Genomic DNA, 22209 nt, shown 5'->3' with positions numbered 1-22209 from the left:
ATTCTAGAGAGAGAGGCTCTCTCCTCTCTCTAGGTTTTAGGGTTTTTAGGTTTAGCTCTTCTCAATTTTAGATTTCTACTTTACTTTAATTTAATTTCTCTTCTACTTTTACTTGTTCTAGTACATTAGTTATATATTTCTCTTGTTGATTACTTTATGTTGCCAATTTAGTTTATGACCTCTTCTGTTCCCTTTAATCCATATTAATGCAATTTCTGTTTTTATGTTTATGATTACTTCCTTTAATTTGTGTTATTGATTCCTTGTAATAGTTGATCTTAGATTTTACATTCTCTTATTACTTTTCTATGTTTTTATTTTATGCCTTCCAAGTATTTGATAAAATGTTTAGTTGGATTTTTAAATTAGCTTTTTGTATTCTTAGCTTGGATTGAGTAATTTGGAGACTCTTGAATTGTCAAAGTCTCTTGTTGGTTGGTGATTGAAAGTTGCTAGTTGGCTTGAGCTTCACTAACTCTAGTCTTTGACTAGGACTTGTGAACTCAAGTTGAATTGCTCACTTGACTTACCTTCAATTATTAGAGGTTAACTAAATGAAAGCAAAAGGCAATTACCATCACAATTGATGATGATAATGAGGATAGGAATTCCAATTCTCAATCCTTGCTAGGACTTTTCTTAGTTGTTATTTTATTTCCTTGTTATTTACATTACTTGTTCCTTATTTCAAAACCCAAAAATATACTTTCCCAACCAATAATAACTACACTTCCCTGCAATTCTTTGAGAGACGACCCAAGATTTAAATACTTCAGTTAATTTTTATTAGGTTTGCTTAAGTGACAAACAATTTAAATATTGATTGAGGTTTAATTGCCAGTTTAGACTATACTTGCAACACGATATTTTTGTGAAAATCTTTACCGACATTTTTCCTTTGTCAGGATACGCATATATTAATAATATAATATATTCATTAATATTAAATCAATAAGTATTTTCAAAAGCAACCATATGATATGCATTTCTTCCTAAAGTGTATAGGTATTCAAAAGATAAAATCCTAAACTCCTATGTCTTAATAAAGATAGTAAGAGTTTTGTACATCACATATACACACAAAAAAAAGTTATCTAAAGTTATATTATTTCTCTATCATATATAGTTGATATCTTCATCATTAAAAAAAGTCACTCTTTCCAACTCTGCTTTATCAAGAGAAAGGTGAGCAACTTCAAGAACACCATTTTCTTCATCAATTGGTGAAAAAGTATCTCCAACAATATCCCACATCATAGTTTCTCCTTTATTATATTTTGGAGTTTTGCTTGAAAGAAGACGAAGATTAGTGTGGACAAATACTAAATTTTCTGCACATTTAGAATTCAACTTGTTTCTTTTTAGGGAATGGGTAAAAGAATAAATGCTCCAATTCCTTTCACAACAAGAAGATGAAGATGGTTGCAGACTTGTTTATTTGATCTTAGATATTCATATAAAGTGGTTAAAGAAGAGTATATAGTACCAAGAATTAAACCACGGAAAAACATACACAGAAAAAAAATTAAACCATGGAAAAACATTCTCTCTTACTTGGAATGGAGCAGGTAGACGACCGGAGAGGCGATGAATAGGCAGCGAGCACTGGTGAACAGGTAGCAACGACGACGAGCACGGCGGAAGTAGCAGCGACTACCAGAGGTGGTGGCAGACCGGCAGTGACAAGGAGAGGGTGAGTAGGTATGGAGCCAAAGAGGATGGGATGGTGGAAGGGAAAAAGTTAGGGACTTGGGTTTTACCGTTTCACTTTTGTAAAACCTAAAAATCACTAAAGTTTAACTTTTGGGCCATGTCATGTGTGTCCAATAATTTTTTTTTGTTTTTTTAATAGGACACATTTGGACACGGGAGACACGCGTGTCGGACAAGTGTCTGTGTGTGTCATGTCCGAAATGTGTCCGACACGCCGACACAGCAACTCAACAAAGTGTCCGTGATTCATAGGTGGACCTCCATGATATAACTGTATCACCATATGTGAATAAATATCCTGTTTGAGATCTTCTTTTGTGTGGATCAGACAAGTATCTTGCATTTGCATAGCCAACTAATTATGAATTGGATTCATAAACTCAAATCTCAACAATTTATATCACAAAATATCATTCCACCATCCTCTATCAACATCAACAAACCTCATCATTTATTAACTTCCACAAGCATCCAAACCCAATATCACTACTTAATAATATCATTATTCAACTTCAATCTCAATAATCAACAACAATATCACAATTTATTAAAATCATCACAAGCACCAATAATCAAAATCAACTATCAACAATTCAAACCTATCCTATGTTCCACTATCCTAAGTGTCTAGAAATATTACATATTACATAGAGAAAACTGAAACCATACCTTAGTCGATCCCCAATATGCACAACACACCAAAACTTGGATCCCACAAGCTTCATTCCAAAAAGCCAACGCAACTCTAAGAAGCACTAAAGCTCAAACTAACATCATATATATATATATATATATATCAAAATCTAATATTCACAATATACCAAACTACAAGGGTTTATGAGAAACCTCACCTTATCCATAGAAATTGAGAATGAAATCCAACAATTTCTCACTAACAGTTAGTACTTAAACAACCAAAAACACAAAAATCCACTCAAAAATCAAGCCTTAAGTTTCAAATTTCTTAGGACAGAGGAAATTAGTATGAAATTCGAAATCCTACCTACAAGACTTAGCTAGAACTGATGGGCTCATCAAGAGCTTTTCGTAGCAACTGACAGCACGCAAATCCGAGCTCTGTAACTCAAGTTATGGCCAGCGGAAGTTGGTGGTGAATAGTAACACTCTCTTCTCCTCTCTTCTCACTTGCAGCAAATGATATATCAGGTCATGTATTATTAGCAAGATACATTAGTGTTCTAATAGAACTGAGATATGGTACTTCAGGACCAAAGATATCTTTATTTTATTCTTTAGGACGGAATTGATCCTTTTCCACATTAAGACCTTACGATCATTAGGGTACTTAATGGATGTGACTTATCCATATAAAGTCTCTACAAGATCTTTTCTGTGTATGTTATTTGATGAATAAATATCCCATTTTTTGTAAGCTCGATTTGCAGACCGAGACAAAATTTAGTTTTTTCAAGATCTTTCATTTCAAACTCTTCTTTTAGAGATTTTATAATTGTTGGAATCTTTTCAGTGGTTCCAATGATATTTAAATCATCAACGTACACAATAATTATAATGAATCCAGATGCATATTTCTTTATAAAAATGCATGGGTAGATTTCATTCTTGAATCCGTTTTTTGGCAAGATACTCAGTAAGACGATTATACCACATTCGTTTAGATTGCTTTAGACCATATAAAGATCTTTGCAATTTGACTGAGTATAACTCCTGCGAATATTTATTGGATGATTTAGATATCTTTAGTTCTTTAGGAATTTTCATATAGATATCACGATCTAATGATCCATATAAATAAACTGTCACCATATCCATTAGATGCATATGTAGTTTATGGTATACGAATAAACTGACCAAATAACGCAATGTTATTGCATCTACTACAGGGGAATATGTTTCTTCATAATCTATATCGTGCCTTTGTGAAAAGCTTTGTGCCACAAGTCGAGCTTTGTAGCGTACAACTTCATTTTTCTCATTTCATTTTCTCACAAATGCCCATCTGTATCCAACAAGTTTTACATCTTCTGGTGTACGGACTACAGGTCCAAAAATTTCATGCTTTGTAAGTGGGTCTAACTTAGCCTTCATGGCTTCTTCCCATTTTGGCCAATCATTCCTTTGTTGACATTCTTCGACTGTTCTTGGCTCAAGATCCTTACTTTCATATATGATGGGTAATGCTACATTATATGCAAATATTTCATTGACAATTATTTTATTTTAGTTCTATTTTTCTCCTATAAAGACATCATTTATTAAGATCTCATCATTTTAACAATTTTCAGAATTTTCAGGTACTTAAAAGTCTTCTGGCGTTAAAATTATATCAAAATTTTGGACAACTGCAGGTGTCTTTACTATGTTTTTATCCTTTCAACAGGAATAGTATTTGTCTCTCTTCTTTTTTGATGATTTTTATTTTTGGAACCGACAGGTCTACCACGCTTTTGACGTGAATTTGTTTCGGTGGCCATTTGTCCAACTTGGACATTAAGGCTTGGTTTGGTAAAGCTTTTTGAAGAGGTGCTTGTGCTTTTTAAAAGCTCAAGCTCCTTATTTTGTGTTTGGTAAATCAAAAAGACCATGTGCTTGTATTTGCAGCTTTTAAAAGATTGAGGTATGTTTGAAAGCACCTAAGATATAGCTTTTCAAAATTGGCTTGTGCTTTTCAAAATTTAAAAGTCCAATATAACCTCATATGTTAACTAATTTTCAAATTTAATGTTTACATTTATGTCTATTATAGTATTTTTAAATTTTAAAAGCTATTTTACCAAACGCAATTAATGTTGCTTGTGTTTATTAAAAGTTATTTTTGATTTGATTTACCAAACATAAATGCTACAACTTTTAAAAAGTCATCTTTTAAAAGTTAACTTTTATAAGCTACTTTTGAAAAGTAAAAACTTTACCAAACTAAGCCTAATTCTAATTGGAGCATTTTTAGCTGGTATATAGGATTTAGTTATCCTTTTCGTATCAGAAAATACATCAGAAAATTTATTTGCTATTCTTTACAAATGTGTAATCTTTTGAACTTCTAGTTCACAGTACCCTGATCGAGGATCTAAATGCATCAAGGATGATGCATTCCAATTAAGTTCTTTTTCAAGAAGCTTATTCTTTCTCCTAATATTAGAGATTTTGATTCAACAAAATTAAAATTTACAAATTGGGCTTTAAATACATCTCCAGTTTGGATCTCAAGATACCATAATATAGAGAAAAAATCATATCCAACATATATCCCTAATTTTCTTTAGGTCCCATTTTGGTGTGATAAGGCGGGACAATTGGAACATATATCACACACCAGAATATTTTTAAATGGAAAATATTTGGCTGCTGGCCAAAAGCTAATTGCAGAGGAGAAAATTGATGGTAACTTGTTGGCTTTAAACGAATAAGTGCTGCAACATATAAAATTACATGCCCCCAAGTAGAGATTGGGAGATTTGTTCTCATAAGTAAGGTTCTAGCAATTAATTGGAGGCGTTTAATAAGTGATTCTGCTAATCAATTTTGTATGTGAACATGAGTTACTGGATGTTCAGTGCTTATTCCGTTAGCCATACAATAAGCATCAAAGGCTTGGGAAGTGAATTCACTGGCATTATCAAGGCGAATTCCTTTTATTGGATTTTTTTTTTAAAATTATGCTTTTAATCGAATAATTTGAACAAGTAATCTTCCAAACTCCAGGTTGCGAAAAAATAATAAGCACACATGTGACCATCTCGAGGATGAGTCTATTAGGACCATAAAATATCTAAAAGATCTACATAGTGGATGAATAGGTCCATATATATCGCATTAAATCCTTTATAGGAATTTATGGTGTAAGACCCAGAACTTTTGAAAAGTCTTATTATGATCAAGTCTCAAATCATATAGTTATTTATAACCTTAATTTCAGAGATTATATTATTAAGGATAATTAAGGAAAGTTTTGATTTATTGAACTTGAGATAAGTTATGATTATTATCCAATTTTATAATTATTGGATTATTTTCTATATTTAAAGTATAAGGTTGATAGTTATGAAATAATAAGTATTTTATATGATTTAGATTAAATAAGTAATATTTTAAATATTATTACTGCTATTTTGGAAAATGAAGAAATTAAGTATATTATTTCTAATTTTTAGATTTGGGCATTTTATTGAAAGTAATTTGTAAAAATTGATGAGCAAATAGTATTTTCTATATACATCTAGTGTTGGATTTAATTTGGGTTTCAATTACCATATTATCCCCAATTTTAAGTGAAATTACTAAGATGCCCATAACCCTAATTTTTGAAAATGAAACCCTAACCCTAAAAACCCTAACCCGTTACCGTTTCCCATCAGAAGCTGCAGCAGCAGCCGCAAGTCCCTTTCTCCCCCCAAAAACGAAAAGCACACACACAAAACAGGGGAGCGGAACTTTTGAGAGAGCTGAGGGAAAGAGAGGGGGCTTCACCCACGCCGCCATCGTCCACTGCAACTCACCACGAGCCGCCGATCGCGCTCCAGTTCAGCCCCGCACCATCGGCGCCGTCGCCAGGGAGAGCGGAACCGAGGAGAGGGTTGGTCCGCGAGTGATGGCTGTCGCGGGCTTGGGGGCCGCCGTGCCTTCGTCGCCACTGCGCCCACGCCGCGTCGCTGCCTTCGCCCTCCCTACATCGCCGCCGTCGAGCTCGCGAGCCTGGAGGAGGCACATCGCCGCTGGTCTCGTCGGGTTTCTGCCGTCGAACCCGTCCCTACCACCCCTGCTGACCACACGCACAGAGAGAGAGGGTGCGCAAAAAAAGGAGCCGCCGCGGGGTTGCCGTCGCCGCCGCGAGGCTGGGCTCGCCGCTGTGAAAGGTCACCGCCCTTCCTCCACCATCACCGAAGATCCATCACCGAAGCTGCTGGGCTCGCCGTATGCTACTGTTGTGTCGCCGGAACTGTCCTGGGGTTTTGCCACTCATTTAGATTCTGCTCTGTTTTGGGTTAGTGTTGTTGCTATTGTTTTGGCCGCCGAAAAACCTCGATGCCGCCACCTCTGCTGCCGGAAACAGCCGCTGAGTCTTCTATGATGGTAAGCTCTAACCCTGCTTCAGCTTCTTTACCTGTTAATTTCTCCATGGGCCATGAGAGTTGTTGCTAAGGCTGGTTGTGTCAGGAGTTTACCGCGAGTTGCCGTCGTTCTGGTCACCGGCTGTGAAGTTGGTGTTGCCGGAATCCACCATTGGTGCAGCCGCTACTTGGTTCCCTCGAGTTCGGTAAGCGTTTTGTTTGGAAGAGTCCTTTAATCGCTGTTTTATTATCATACACGGACGTTTTGCGGCGTTAATTGCTATACGATTGAGTTTCGGTTGTTGTATGTTGCGATTAGAGTTGTTGAGATTGTTGCGAAAGTGGCTTGGAACCGAGGTTTTGGCTGCCGGGATTTTGATTGTTGATTTCGGGTCGAGGCGGAAAGTATTCTGTGACGCGTTTGGGCTATGGTTTTGCGTTTTGAGGTAGGGGCGCTTTCCGAAAACTACAGTTTATTATTGGAATTATTACATATGGATACTGATGTGAGATATGGTGTATTTGGTGATTGTATCTGCCTTATGTATTATTTGATTGACTCAAATGACTATGGATGTTGGTTTGGCTGAATTGTTATGTGGCTTGTGAAATGTAATATTTGAAGTTAATTCTTTAAAGATTTGAAATGAGTTTAATCCGTTGAGGATTGGTTTGAATCGAGTCGATTATTTTGATGATGTGAAAGATAGAATACTCTTGAAATTCAGCCTGGGTTGCTTTAATTGATTTGGTTTTGATAAATGATTTGTTAGTGAACCGATTCTTTAAAGATTTGGAAATGAGTTAAATCGGTTGATATTGAGTTGATTTTGAAATGGTTTTCTTGAGATATGCCACTGAGACAACTGTTGGATTTAGCTTGCTGTTAAATTGATTTCTGGTTTGAGCTGTTGAAAAGGAATGAGAAAACGGTTTAGTTGGGACCCGAACCGGGTGGCAAAAGTCCAAGTTTTAGGGGAGGTGCTGCCGAAATTTCTATAAAATCTAAGTCTTGTTTGAGAGTTTATTTAAAAGATTTGGATTTGAGAAATTGTATTATTTGATTTATTAAGAGGATAATTTTGCTTTCCAGCTTAATTTATTTGATGAACCTTATACGTTGAGTTCGGTTTATTTAGAACTGAACTATGTTTACCGTTTGAATCACTGAAGGAAAGAATGATGCTATAATATTGATTTCAATATAAAAAGGAGTTTTTAGTGATTTTTAAAGGAACCTAGATTTTTGATTGAGTAATCAAGTTTGAGGCATTTTAAAAGAGTTGGAAAAATGGGTTCCAAAAAGAAATCTGAAAGCGGTTGGATTCAAATGAACTGGTTCCGTTTCAAATGAGTTGATTTTTGGACCGGGTTGGAACTTGTGATTTTGTATGGTTCAGTTTCATAATAAATTCAGTTTTATTTACTTGAACCGAGAATCTATGATTTTAAGAGTTTCAATGAATTTTAAAGAATTGATGTAAGATGACCTTCCCTAAAGACTTGGGACTCTGCCGAGAAACTTTGTTATAAAATCCCATTGTGGAATGGGCGATTTTGATTGTTCCCAAATTGAATCTTTAACTTTCCATGGTTTTGGAAGTCTTGGAAAGAGGATGCCGAGAGCGGCTTTGTTTTAAAAAGGGAACTTACTCTGAGTAAAAGTGGCTTATGAGCCTGAGATGATTTGAGAAAATGAGATCTTTAAAGCCAAGGCTGTAAAGAGTTGAAATTTGATTTCAAAGTGAAATGGCTTGAGAAAAGTGATTTATGGCTTAAATGCCAGTTTTATGAATTTAATGATGTTGAACGGTGGAAGTGCTGTTTTGTTATGGGCCGGAATGGCTGTATATGATTATGAATATTGGCTGGTTTTGGATTGAACCGTGAGCCGGAATGGCTGTGTATGATATTGATTTATGGCTGATTGCCGAATGAGTTATGAGCCGTATGGCTGACTATGAATTATGAATTTAAGCCGGATGGCTGAGATGGATGTTGATCCATGGCTGGAATTGAATGAATATATGTTTGAGATACCTGGGTAGTAGCAAGGGTTGTGGTTCATCCCACTTGCTCCAGGTCAGAGACTGTGACGCCTGGGTAGTAGCGGTAGTAGTGGTGATTCCACTCGCTCCAGGTTGAGCTGTTAAACACCCGCCTGGGTAGTAGCCGCAGTAGTGGTTGTTCCACTGGCTCTGGGTTGAGCGGGTAGTAGCAATGGGGTTGTAGCTCAAACCTACTTGCTCCGCGAGGGGTGTTTCTGTCCATGGTTAGCTACCAGGACGTGTCGGGTTGGCTATATAACCGACAGATGATATCATCAGCCACTAGGGACAGGCATGCATCATATGCATTTGTGTGACATTGGTTGGGTGTGCATATTATACTTGGTTTGCCTATGTGATTAATTGCTAACTGTTCTACTTGTAATAATTGTTTGTTTGTGCTTGAACTTCCTATCTGTGTTTGCATCTGGGACTCTGTTGGATTATGGTGATTGGTTGTTGGTTGGATTATTTGGGCCTAGGGCCGTGGTTGGAATGAGATGAACTGATGGTTGATTTCGGTTTTGTGTTTCTGGTTTGGAACAAAATATGAGAGGCTATTTTGGTTTAGTATAGATAAACCTTTTGAAAGGCTTTTGATGTTTTCGAGAATTGAACGGTTCCTCTTTCAGAAAAGATTTCCGACTTTATTTTTATTGTAAACCATTGTTTTTGAAAAGAGGCATAAGACGGTTATTAGTCACTGGTACGGTTTATCTTCATGTATCCTATTACAGTAATTCCCAAAAACCCTCTACTGAGAACCCTTTCGAGAATGATGTTCTCACCCCCCTACATTTTTCCCCTTTCAGGATATGGGCGCAGAAGTTACGAAGAGCTTATTTAATTGTTGTTGTGATGCTCTAATTTGTTTTAGTTATGGTTTATTGTACCCTCGCCTTTATCTTGATATAATCTGTAAGAGGGATAGGGATTGTATTGGTTTATGTTTGTAATATTATTTATATATATATTTTTATATATATATGGATGTACTCTTTATGAGCTTTTGTAAGATGTATGGTATTTATGGATGTATGTTATCGGATGAAAGTATTTTTGGAAGCGGTATTGCGGTTTAAAGTTTTAAACAGGCTCATATTTTAGTATTAAATAGTATAAGTGTCGTCGTAATGTCCGAGCTATCAGAGTCGCGCAGCCGGAAGCGTGAGCTTTGGTAGTTAGGGTATTACATTATGGTATCAGAGCAGTTCTTCCTGTAGAGCCTGAGGAATGGACTGACTATGCTTCAATTGCATACTCTGAGTGTTTGTCATGTATTAGGTCTTGTCGAAAGACGAGAATTAGAGCTTTATGCACATGACAGTCTATCGATTAACGCTGTTAGTCTTGCGTTGCATAATTTCTGATATTAAGTTTGGCCGGCTTAATACTAGTGAATTATGTATATGAAAGCACTGATGGGTTATCATAGATGTTATACGAGTTTTGAGTAAAGCGAATCGCGGATTTTGGGAACGTTAGAAATTATTTCTCGAGGCTATTCAGTTGTGTGTCTTGAATTCTGTTCGAGTTGACCTGTTCTTTTATATCCTAACTTGAAGTTCTTGTTTGCTAGTCCTTTTTGAAAAGTAGTTTGATTTTTTTCAACTCTATTCCTCTATCCATATGCATTCTTGTTTGACCTTAAGTGCATATGCTGGTTTAAGATCCTTGTTGCATCTATCTTTCTCTATTTGAGTTCTTCTTGATTCACGTATTCTTTGATATACTTTTGAACTGTCTTGATGCGTTGTGCTCTTTAAGTCTTTGTTCCGAGTCCATTCTTTGAGAAATTATTGATTCAGTTTTTCTCTTCTTTGAGAGTGATTATAGCCAGTTTTGATATTTTTGTGAAAATTGCTGTGGAATAGATATATACTTATCTATATGTGAAACTTTGAAGATTTCTTACACAGTTTAACAACTATTTATTTCTCATACCTCGCCCGTGCTTTTACTAGTTTATAGAACTGCACCTACTTAAAATACAAGTTGACTTTCTAGTAACTTTACTATAGTTCCAATGGACATCTTCATTTGATTATGTATTTGGATATTTTTCAAAATTTTGGAAAGGAAAGATTTTTCATTTTTATCCCGATTGAGTTTCGTTTGGTAAGCTTTACTTAACTTATTATGAATTGAGAGTGCTTTAGCATACTACATGGTTTATGCCATTGTTGTTCTTTGAAAATGTTGAACTCATAGCTTTCTTCTTATGAAGGGACTAAAGTTTCTCTTAAGCCTTCCATCTCCATAGGTGCCGTGATTGGCTTTGTTTTTAACTGCCCTTTTACACCTCGTGAACGTTACCATTGATCCTGGTTTTTCCAATCTTGTGAATCTCATTCTTATGCGAGTTAGTTTGATTTGTTTCAAAATAGTGCATCGTTTATCCTCTCATTGTCTTTACAAGAGTTTTTAGTCAAAGATTTATCCTTGAGAAGTTACTAATGATTGCGTTGTCCTTTTCTATGATTTTTGTGTTCTTTCGAATCAATTGAAAGTTGGTTTGATGTCTCAAGCCTAGTGGATCTTGTTTTAACTATTTTGATTTAAGATTCTTTCTTTTATGGCTTGACTCCTTTTAAGTACATTTTAATCTTCTTGGATGTTCTTCTGTGATGGTGATTTCAAGAACACTTTTGGAGTCTTGTTCTGAACCTTTTAAAGGAATTTTGATTTCTCTTTGAAGAAATATTAAACAGAATTTATTTTCTGTTGCTTGATTGAGATTGAAACCATTGTTCAAATTTTGACGAAGTTAATTTAAAGTTGGCATACGCTGTTTTAAATGAGGTTTTGGAAAGTTTCCTTGTTTAGTGAAAACCGGTTTGTTTGTAACGCACCACTTATTTCCTTTACCAAATTGTGAGCAAATTTTTATCTCGGAGTTTCTTTTCTAAAAAGAGTTTAACTCCCTCTTTTGTACTTGCTATAAATGTTATACACGCTTGTTTGAATATGAAATTTTGAGAATTTTGAACAAGCATTTGATTACTTCCGAGTTTTTACGAACTGCTTTTGGTTAAGTTGTGCATCTAATTATCTTTCTAAAATATTTGAGGAAATATTTTAGCTCTTAGCTAAAGTTGTGTGCATCTTGTTTTTGGGAACCCTACAAAATCTACTTCAACATGAAATTGTATTGAAGTAAAGTCACGTTTATGCTTTTGTTACTCTCTTGAAGGATGTTTGTTGTTTAACTTCTCTTTCAGACTGCGAAGTGATATTTTTACAAGTTTTCGATTCTTTTAAGAACAATGTATTCGAAAGTATTTTAATTATGCTCTTGAGTTTTGTGAGTTTTGTCTTGGGTTTGAGATATTCCTTTCTGTAAATCTCCTACTTCTTCGACTCAATTTGAATTTGTTTCGAACTAAGGCGCTGGTTCTCTTCTTATTAGTCCTATTGAATTTCTTGGATCCAAGGGTTATCTTTGGAGTGGTCAATTGGTTTATTTCTAGCAAACTTCTTTGCTTGAGTATCCTTGTTTATCTGGAAATTGGATACCCTCTCTCAAATCTATGAGTATTATTGTTGACATTTATCTCTCATTCCTAAATCTTGTATCCTTCTGAGTAGACTCGAGAATTGTTTTGATATCACGTGCGACTTGTAGACGTAGTAACGCGATACGTTAGTTCTTTAAGACGTGATGTGTATACGGAAGTTGAAGCGGTAGGTGTGCAACGTATGAGTTGTGGGCGTTTTGTTCCTGCGAACGGGTTTGCGGTTGTCAGGCTTGTGATCGAGTATGGGGATTGTAAAGTGCTTGATGGTGTTGGAAAGTTGAAGCTTTGAGGTTGATGTGAGATTAGAGTGCGGATGTTGAGCATGTCGTTTTAACCCCATCCTATTTTATAGCCTTTGATGCTTTGCCCTTCTATCACATGATTGACCCATGTTATCTTTTGCATTGAGCCTACCTTGTAACGTTTGCTCTGCAATCACACTCCTACCTTTACGTCCTTATGCTTATGACAATCAAAGTATTGAAAATCGTATATATGATTATATTTTGAGATATTTTGTTTCTTCCTTAAATCTGTTCAAGGGTGAACTGTTATAGAATTTCTTTCATTTTGTATCAATTTTCGAGGGCGAAAATTTTTATAAGGTGGGTAGGATGTAAGACCCAGAACTTTTGAAAAGTCTTATTATGATCAAGTCTCAAATCATATAGTTATTTATAACCTTAATTTCAGAGATTATTTTATTAAGGATAATTAAGGCAAGTTTTGATTTATTGAACTTGAGATAAGTTATGATTATTATCCAATTTTATAATTATTGGATTATTTTCTATATTTAAAGTATAAGGTTGATAGTTATGAAATAATAAGTATTTTATATGATTTAGATTAAATAAGTAATATTTTAAATATTATTACTGCTATTTTGGAAAATGAAAAAATTAAGTATATTATTTCTAATTTTTAGATTTGGGCATTTTATTGAAAGTAATTTGTAAAAATTGATGAGCAAATAGTATTTTCTATATACATCTAGTGTTGGATTTAATTTGGGTTTCAATTACCATATTATCCCCAATTTTAAGTGAAATTACTAAGATGCCCATAACCCTAATTTTTGAAAATGAAACCCTAACCCTAAAAACCTAACCCGTTACCGTTTCCCATCAGAAGCTGCAGCAGCAGCCGCAAGTCCCTTTCTCCCCCCAAAAACGAAAAGCACACACACAAAACAGGGGAGCAGAACTTTTGAGAGAGCTGAGGGAAAGAGAGGGGGCTTCACCCACGCCGCCATCGTCCACTGCAACTCACCACGAGCCGCCGATCGCGCTCCAGTTCAGCCCCGCACCATCGGCGCCGTCGCCAGGGAGAGCGGAACCGAGGAGAGGGTTGGTCCACGAGTGATGGTTGTCGCGGGCTTGGGGGCCGCCGTGCCTTCGTCGCCACCGCGCCCACGCCGCGTCGCTGCCTTTGCCCTCCCTACATCGCCGCCGTCGAGCTGTCGAGCCTGGAGGAGGCACATCGCCGCTGGTCTCGTCGGGTTTCTGCCGTCGAACCCGTCCCTACCACCCCTGCTGACCACACGCACAGAGAGAGAGGGTGCGCAAAAAAAGGAGCCGCCGCGGGGTTGCCGTCGCCGCCGCGAGGCTGGGCTCGCCGCTGTGAAAGGTCACTGCCCTTCCTCCACCATCACCGAAGATCCATCACCGAAGCTGCTGGGCTCGCCGTATGCTACTGTTGTGTCGCCGGAACTGTCCTGGGGTTTTGCCACTCATTTAGATTCTGCTCTGTTTTGGGTTAGTGCTGTTGCTATTGTTTTGGCCGCCGAAAAACCTCGATGCCGCCACCTCTGCTGCCGGAAACAGCCGCTGAGTCTTCTATGATGGTAAGCTCTAACCCTGCTTCAGCTTCTTTACCTGTTAATTTCTCCATGGGCCATGAGAGTTGTTTCTAAGGCTGGTTGTGTCAGGAGTTTACCGCGAGTTGCCGTCGTTCTGGTCACCGGCTGTGAAGTTGGTGTTGCCGGAATCCACCATTGGTGCAGCCGCTACTTGGTTCCCTCGAGTTCGGTAAGCGTTTTGTTTGGAAGAGTCCTTTAATCGCTGTTTTATTATCATACACGGACGTTTTGCGGCGTTAATTGCTATACGATTGAGTTTCGGTTGTTGTATGTTGCGATTAGAGTTGTTGAGATTGTTGCGAAAGTGGCTTGGAACCGAGGTTTTGGCTGCCGGGATTTTGATTGTTGATTTCGGGTCGAGGCGGAAAGTATTCTGTGACGCGTTTGGGCTATGGTTTTGCGTTTTGAGGTAGGGGCGCTTTCCGAAAACTACAGTTTATTATTGGAATTATTACATATGGATACTGATGTGAGATATGGTGTATTTGGTGATTGTATCTGCCTTATGTATTATTTGATTGACTCAAATGACTATGGATGTTGGTTTGGCTGAATTGTTATGTGGCTTGTGAAATGTAATATTTGAAGTTAATTCTTTAAAGATTTGAAATGAGTTTAATCCGTTGAGGATTGGTTTGAATCGAGTCGATTATTTTGATGATGTGAAAGATAGAATACTCTTGAAATTCAGCCTGGGTTGCTTTAATTGATTTGGTTTTGATAAATGATTTGTTAGTGAACCGATTCTTTAAAGATTTGGAAATGAGTTAAATCGGTTGATATTGAGTTGATTTTGAAATGGTTTTCTTGAGATATGCCACTGAGGCAACTGTTGGATTTAGCTTGCTGTTGAATTGATTTCTGGTTTGAGCTGTTGAAAAAGAATGAGAAAACGGTTTAGTTGGGACCCGAACCAGGTGGCAAAAGTCCAAGTTTTAGGGGAGGTGCTGCCGAAATTTCTATAAAATCTAAGTCTTGTTTGAAAGGTTATTTAAAAGATTTGGATTTGAGAAATTGTATTATTTGATTTATTAAGAGGATAATTATGCTTTCCAGCTTAATTTATTTGATGAACCTTATACGTTGAGTTCGGTTTATTTAGAACTGAACTATGTTTACCGTTTGAATCACTGAAGGAAAGAATGATGCTATAATATTGATTTCAATATAAAAAGGAGTTTTTAGTGATTTTTAAAGGAACATAGATTTTTGATTGAGTAATCAAGTTTGAGGCATTTTAAAAGAGTTGGAAAAATGGGTTCCAAAAAGAAATCTGAAAGCGGTTTGATTCAAATGAACTGGTTCCGTTTCAAATGAGTTGATTTTTGGACCGGGTTGGAACTTGTGATTTTGTATGGTTCAGTTTCATAATAAATTCAGTTTTATTTACTTGAACCGAGAATCTATGATTTTAAGAGTTTCAATGAATTTTAAAGAATTGATGTAAGATGACCTTCCCTAAAGACTTGGGACTCTACCGAGAAACTTTGTTATAAAATCCCATTGTGGAATGGGCGATTTTGATTGTTCCCAAATTGAATCTTTAACTTTCCATGGTTTTGGAAGTCTTGGAAAGAGGATGCCGAGAGCGGCTTTGTTTTAAAAAGGGAACTTACTCTGAGTAAAAGTGGCTTATGAGCCTGAGATGATTTGAGAAAATGAGATCTTTAAAGCCAAGGCTGTAAAGAGTTGAAATTTGATTTCAAAGTGAAATGGCTTGAGAAAAGTGATTTATGGCTTAAATGCCAGTTTTATGAATTTAATGATGTTGAACGGTGGAAGTGCTGTTTTGTTATGGGCCGGAATGGCTGTATATGATTATGAATATTGGCTGGTTTTGGATTGAACCGTGAGCCGGAATGGCTGTGTATGATATTGATTTATGGCTGATTGCCGAATGAGTTATGAGCCGTATGGCTGACTATGAATTATGAATTTAAGCCGGATGGCTGAGATGGATGTTGATCCATGGCTGGAATTGAATGAATATATGTTTGAGATACCTGGGTAGTAGCAAGGGTTGTGGTTCGTCCCACTTGCTCCAGGTCAGAGACTGTGACGCCTGGGTAGTAGCGGTAGTAGTGGTGATTCCACTCGCTCCAGGTTGAGCTGTTAAACACCCGCCTGGGTAGTAGCCGCAGTAGTGGTTGTTCCACTGGCTCTGGGTTGAGCGGGTAGTAGCAATGGGGTTGTAGCTCAAACCTACTTGCTCCGCGAGGGGTGTTTCTGTCCATGGTTAGCTACCAGGACGTGTCGGGTTGGCTATATAACCGACAGATGATATCATCAGCCACTAGGGACAGGCATGCATCATATGCATTTGTGTGACATTGGTTGGGTGTGCATATTATACTTGGTTTGCCTATGTGATTAATTGCTAACTGTTCTACTTGTAATAATTGTTTGTTTGTGCTTGAACTTCCTATCTGTGTTTGCATCTGGGACTCTGTTGGATTGTGGTGATTGGTTGTTGGTTGGATTGTTTGGGCCTAGGGCCGTGGTTGGAATGAGATGAACTGATGGTTGATTTCGGTTTTGTGTTTCTGGTTTGGAACAAAATATGAGAGGCTATTTTGGTTCAGTATAGATAAACCTTTTGAAAGGCTTTTGATGTTTTCGAGAATTGAACGGTTCCTCTTTCAGAAAAGATTTCCGACTTTATTTTTATTGTAAACCATTGTTTTTGAAAAGAGGCATAAGACGGTTATTAGTCACTGGTACGGTTTATCTTCATGTATCCTATTACAGTAATTCCCAAAAACCCTCTACTGAGAACCCTTTCGAGGATGATGTTCTCACCCCCCTACATTTTTCCCCTTTCAGGATATGGGCGCAGAAGTTACGAAGAGCTTATTTAATTGTTGTTGTGATGCTCTAATTTGTTTTAGTTATGGTTTATTGTACCCTCGCCTTTATCTTGATATAATCTGTAAGAGGGATAGGGATTGTATTGGTTTATGTTTGTAATATTATTTATATATATATTTTTATATATATATGGATGTACTCTTTATGAGCTTTTGTAAGATGTATGGTATTTATGGATATATGTTATCGGATGAAAGTATTTTTGGAAGCGGTATTGCGGTTTAAAGTTTTAAACAGGCTCATATTTTAGTATTAAATAGTATAAGTGTCGTCGTAATGTCCGAGCTATCAGAGTCGCGCAGCCGGAAGCGTGAGCTTTGGTAGTTAGGGTATTACATATGGGACTCAAATCCAATCTTTACTGGTGATGGCCTTAAAATTAGCTTTCTCTGAAAACATGCAGCACAACAAAATTCACTAGATTTAAGAATCTTCAGATTCTTTAGTGAACGTCCATGAGAGTTTTCAATAATTCTCCATATTATGATTGTTCTAGGATAACCCAAATGATCATGTCAAATTATAAATTCATTTAGGCCAGTAAACTTCTGGTTTATAATAGCATGCAATTCAATTGCATTAAATTTTAGTATAATATAACTCAAATAAAAATGAGAGTAACGTTCCTAATATAACCTTTTTATTTAAATTATGAGTTATGATACATAAGTACTCATAATTTCTCTCATTCATTGTTTTAATATGATATCCATTTCGGCGAATATCTTTAAAATTCAATAAGTTTCTTAGGGACTTAGTAGACAATAGTGCATTATTTATTATGAATTTTGTTTCTCTAAAAAACAAAATTATAGCTCTTCCGGAGCCTTCTATCACATTGCCTGAGCCAATAATAATATTATCATATTCTTCTTTTGGTACAAGATGAGTAAAATATATATTACTTTTGAGAATGATATGTGAACTTACACTATCTGCAAGGCAAACATCTTCATTATATGTTCTTGCCATTTTTTTAAAGACAAATAATAATAATAAAATGAGTAAAGTACATGCACAGTAATATTCTATTCCTGATATATATAAGTCTTAAGTTAGTTCATACAAACTTGATATGCTTAGTTATATATAGATATACGTATAAACTTATATACAACTGACAACTTTTCAGAATACCTGGTTCATATAGAAAACTCCTAAACTGGTATCCGGACTAACAAAGAAAAAAAATATCAAGTTCTACCCCTAAAAAATGCCACAAAAGTGAGGAAAAGCAAAGTCTAAGGAATAAAGATCATCTATCCTACATTCTTCTCACCATCGGGGCACAAGTCTGCAGGCATCATCTCAGGACTAGTCTCGAGCATCTCCTGTAGGGTCCGAAAACATATGCTCCTCCAGTACCCTTCTTAATATAACTCCAGTGACGGCAGTCAAGTCAGAATCCTCCATCTGAGGAGAAAAGGAAAAGGAAGGGGTGAGAACCTATATGGTTCCCAGTAAGGAGACAACGTAAAAACACATCTCTCTCGTGAAACCTAGAGTTTTGGCTCTATCGTAACAGCTTGCTTGCTAAGTCTTTCGGCTACTTCTGTATCGCGGCTCTAACATAACTCTATCTTGGCATCTTCCATTGGGGTTAATGTTGCTCCTAATACTATTCTCTATGGCTATTGTTCCTAGTTTTATTATCCTAATTAAGCTTTGGAGAAATTGTTATTATACAACTTTAATTACAAACAGGAATCAGAGAATAGAAAGTTAACAAGAAGCAGATAGCATGTAGAAAAAAGAATGAACAGTAAACAATCACAATCAGATACGCATGCAATTTATGATGCATGCCTGTTCCTAGTGCAGGCCATGAGCTCATGCGTCGGTTGTCTACCCATAACCCGAGGTTACCCGGGACAAACCCCGAATATAGTCTCTTTACTGTGTCAGTTAGACACATTGGCATCACGGTTACCCGTGTCAATTGGGCCACATCATATAACATTTTAATGTGTATCATAGTAAGAAACAGTGCTATCAGTTAGGCGAACATTCCCGCATTAGCAATCTTAGGCTATCGGTTAGGCGGGCACTTTCACATTAGCAATTTGGCACAAGGCCTATTCAACATACATTATGCTATCAGTTAGGCGGACATTCCCACATTAGCAACCTTAGGCTATCAATTAGGCGGGCACTTCCGTATTAGCACTTTGGCACAAAGGCCCATTCAAGCAAATAGTTTTCATGATTCATTATCCATTTATGGTTTCTCATTTTCATTCTTTTCATCATGCCTCCGCATCAACTTATAAATAACCATACCTCCATATCACCTTTTAACTTTAAACCTTCCTAGGGACAACTTACATTCTTATTTATTTTCTTGATTTGTCTAGCCTATTACCTTCTTGGGCGACCATTTTTCTATTTAATAATTAATATAACAAACAGACTTAGATTCGCGAAAAAATTTATGTCCACGCATTTGTATCAAACTTAAGTTTCATTTGGTTTAAGTTTCAAAGAATTCTCATTTCTAGAACAAAAGTTAAGCCTATTCTGTTTTGTGAGGTTTCTATTTGGTTAACCGGTGAACTGGTTAACTTCCAAAGTGCATAACTAATTTTCTAGAATAGCCATGGCTCTGAAATTTGAACTAAATGAATTAGACACCATTGGATTTCATTTGATTTTGGTTTCATCACAAAAGCTTTTCTGCCTTAGGAGATATTCATCAAGGAATTTACTGCTCTAAGTTTGTAAATCCTGTTTAGCCTTTAATGAGCAGTAAAATGTTAAAGCCTATAACTTCTAACCCATAGCTTCTAAAATTCTGAACTTTTGAGGAAACAAAATATACATCATAAGAGTTCTATCAAAACTAGTTGCACTCAATTTGGAGTTTAATATCAATACCAGTAACTCAAACAAGTCACTGGAATTATCAACGAGTTTCAGAAATTGCATGTTAATAAAACAGTGAACTTTCTATTTTTTAAATTGTGTATTTAATTATATAATAATGGGATTACCCCAAAATTTGGATACACTATTATTAACATGCCAATCGTTCGACTCTCTTTAGTTTCAACCCAAAAACCATCAAAATCAAAAGTTGTGTAGGTTAGAAGTATCTACTGGATTAATTCAAAAACAGACTTTTCAGCAGAAATCATTTACTTTCAAACATTTTTATCTTCCAACCTACTCATCATAAAATTATGAAATTTTGAGAGGATGATCTAACCTTATCAAGGATTACTAGGGAATTATTACAGGATTTTTGAATGGCTAGAATTTGCCCAGAAATGCGCACAAGTCACTGCCTATGTTCAGTAACTATGTCGGTAGAATTTGGCTTAGGTTCTAACTAACCATTTTGGTTTTCTAAGTTAGTTCATACAAACTTGATACGCTTAGCTATATGTAGATATACGTATAAACTTATATACAACTGACAACTTTCCAAAATACCTGGTTCATATAGAAAACTCCTATACTGGTACCCGGACTAACAAAGAAAAGAAATATCAAGTTCTACCCCTAAAAAATGCTACAAAAGTGAGGGAAAACAAAGTCTAAGGAATAAAGATCATCTATCCTATATTCTTCTCACTATCAGGGTACAAGTCTGCAGGCATCATCTCAGGACTAGTCTCGATCATCTTCTGTAGGGTCCGAAAACACATGCTCCTCCGGTACCCTTCTTAATATAACTTCAGTGGCGGCAGTCAAGTCAGAATCCTCCATCTGGGGGGAAAAGAAAAAGGAAGGGGTGAGAACCTATATAGTTCCCAGTAAGGAGACATCTCTCTCGTGAAACCTAGAGTTCTAGCTCTATCGTAACAACTCATTTGCTAAGTCTCTCAGCTACTTCTGTATCGCGGCTCTAACATAACTCTATCTTGGCATCTTTTGTTGGGGTTAATGCTGCTCCTTATACTATCCTCTATGGCTATTGTTCCTAGTTTTATTATCCTAATCTAAGCTTTGGAGAACTTGTGATTATACCACTTTAATTAAAAATAGGAATCAGAGAATGGAAAGTTAACAAGAAGTAGATAGCATGTAGAAAAAAGAATGAACAGTAAACAATCACAATCAAATGCACAAGCAATTTATGATGCATGCCTGTTCCTAGTGCAGGCCATGAGCTCATGCGTCGGTTGTCTACCCGCAACCCGACGTTACTCGGGACGAACCTCGAATATAGTCTCTTTACTGTGTCAGTTAGACACCTTGGCATCACGGTTACCCGTGTCAATTAGGCCACATCATATAACATTTTAATGTGTATCACAGTAAGAAATAGTGCTATCAGTTAGGTGAACATTCCCGCAATAGCAATCTTAGGCTATCAGTTAGGCGGGCACTTTCGCATTAGCAATTTGGCACAACGCCCATTCAACATATATTATGCTATCAGTTAGTAGACATTCCCACATTAGCAACCTTAGGCTATCAATTAGGCGGGCACTTCCGCATTAGCACTTTGGCACAAAGGCCCATTCAAACAAATAGTTTTCATGATTCATTATCCATTTATGGTTTCTCATTTCTTTCTTTTCATCATGCCTCCGCATCACCTTATAAATACACATACCTCCACATCACCATGTTACTAAGCATACCTCCGTATCACCTTTTAACTTTAAACCTTCCTAGGGACAACTTACATTCTTATTTATTTTCTTGACTTGCCTAGCCTATTACCTTCTTGGGCGACCATTTTTCTATTTAATAATTAATATAACAAATGAGCTCAGATTCATGCAAACTTTATGTCCATGCATTTGTATCGAAATTAACTTTCATTTGGTTTAAATTTCAAAGCATTTTCTTTTCCAAAACAAAAGTTATGCCTATTCTATTTTGGGAAATTTCTATTTGGTTAACTAGTGAACCGGTTAACTTCCAAAGTGCATAACTAATTTTCTAGAATAGCCATGGCTCTGAAATTTGAACTGAATGAATTAGACACAATAGGATTTCATTTGGTTTTAGATTCATTACAAAAGCCTTTCTGCCTTAGGAGATATCCATCAAGAAATTTACTATTCTAAGTTTGTAAATCCTGTTTAGCCTTTAATGAGCAGTAAAATGTTAAAGCCTATAACATCTAATCCATAGCTTCTAAAATTCTAAACTTTTGAGGGATCAAAATATACATCATAAGGGTTCTATCAAAACTGGTTGCACTCAATTTAGAGTTT

At 36.5% G+C, this 22209-nt stretch overlaps 2 protein-coding genes across 2 annotated transcripts; both read left to right on the top strand.

Annotated features, from left to right (window-relative positions):
* Nucleotides 1–5977: 5977 nt before the first annotated feature.
* Nucleotides 5978–9842, top strand: LOC112735888 (uncharacterized). The gene is made up of 4 exons (XM_072210694.1): nucleotides 5978–6765; nucleotides 6850–6949; nucleotides 7063–7189; nucleotides 9604–9842. Exon 1 carries the CDS (start codon nucleotides 5978–5980, stop codon nucleotides 6761–6763), a length of 786 nt encoding a protein of 261 aa, XP_072066795.1. The 3' UTR covers nucleotides 6764–6765; nucleotides 6850–6949; nucleotides 7063–7189; nucleotides 9604–9842.
* On the top strand, nucleotides 6818–17198 carry LOC112735887 (uncharacterized). Its single transcript, XM_072210693.1, has 5 exons — nucleotides 6818–6944; nucleotides 13441–14155; nucleotides 14240–14339; nucleotides 14453–14579; nucleotides 16994–17198. Exons 1-2 carry the CDS (start codon nucleotides 6818–6820, stop codon nucleotides 14151–14153), a joined length of 840 nt encoding a protein of 279 aa, XP_072066794.1. The 3' UTR covers nucleotides 14154–14155; nucleotides 14240–14339; nucleotides 14453–14579; nucleotides 16994–17198.
* Nucleotides 17199–22209: the final 5011 nt, after the last annotated feature.

Source organism: Arachis hypogaea, chromosome 13, assembly GCF_003086295.3.
Source record: "Arachis hypogaea cultivar Tifrunner chromosome 13, arahy.Tifrunner.gnm2.J5K5, whole genome shotgun sequence".
NCBI classification, from domain to species: Eukaryota; Viridiplantae; Streptophyta; class Magnoliopsida; order Fabales; family Fabaceae; genus Arachis; species Arachis hypogaea.
This window is presented reverse-complemented; position numbering and strand designations above follow the sequence as displayed.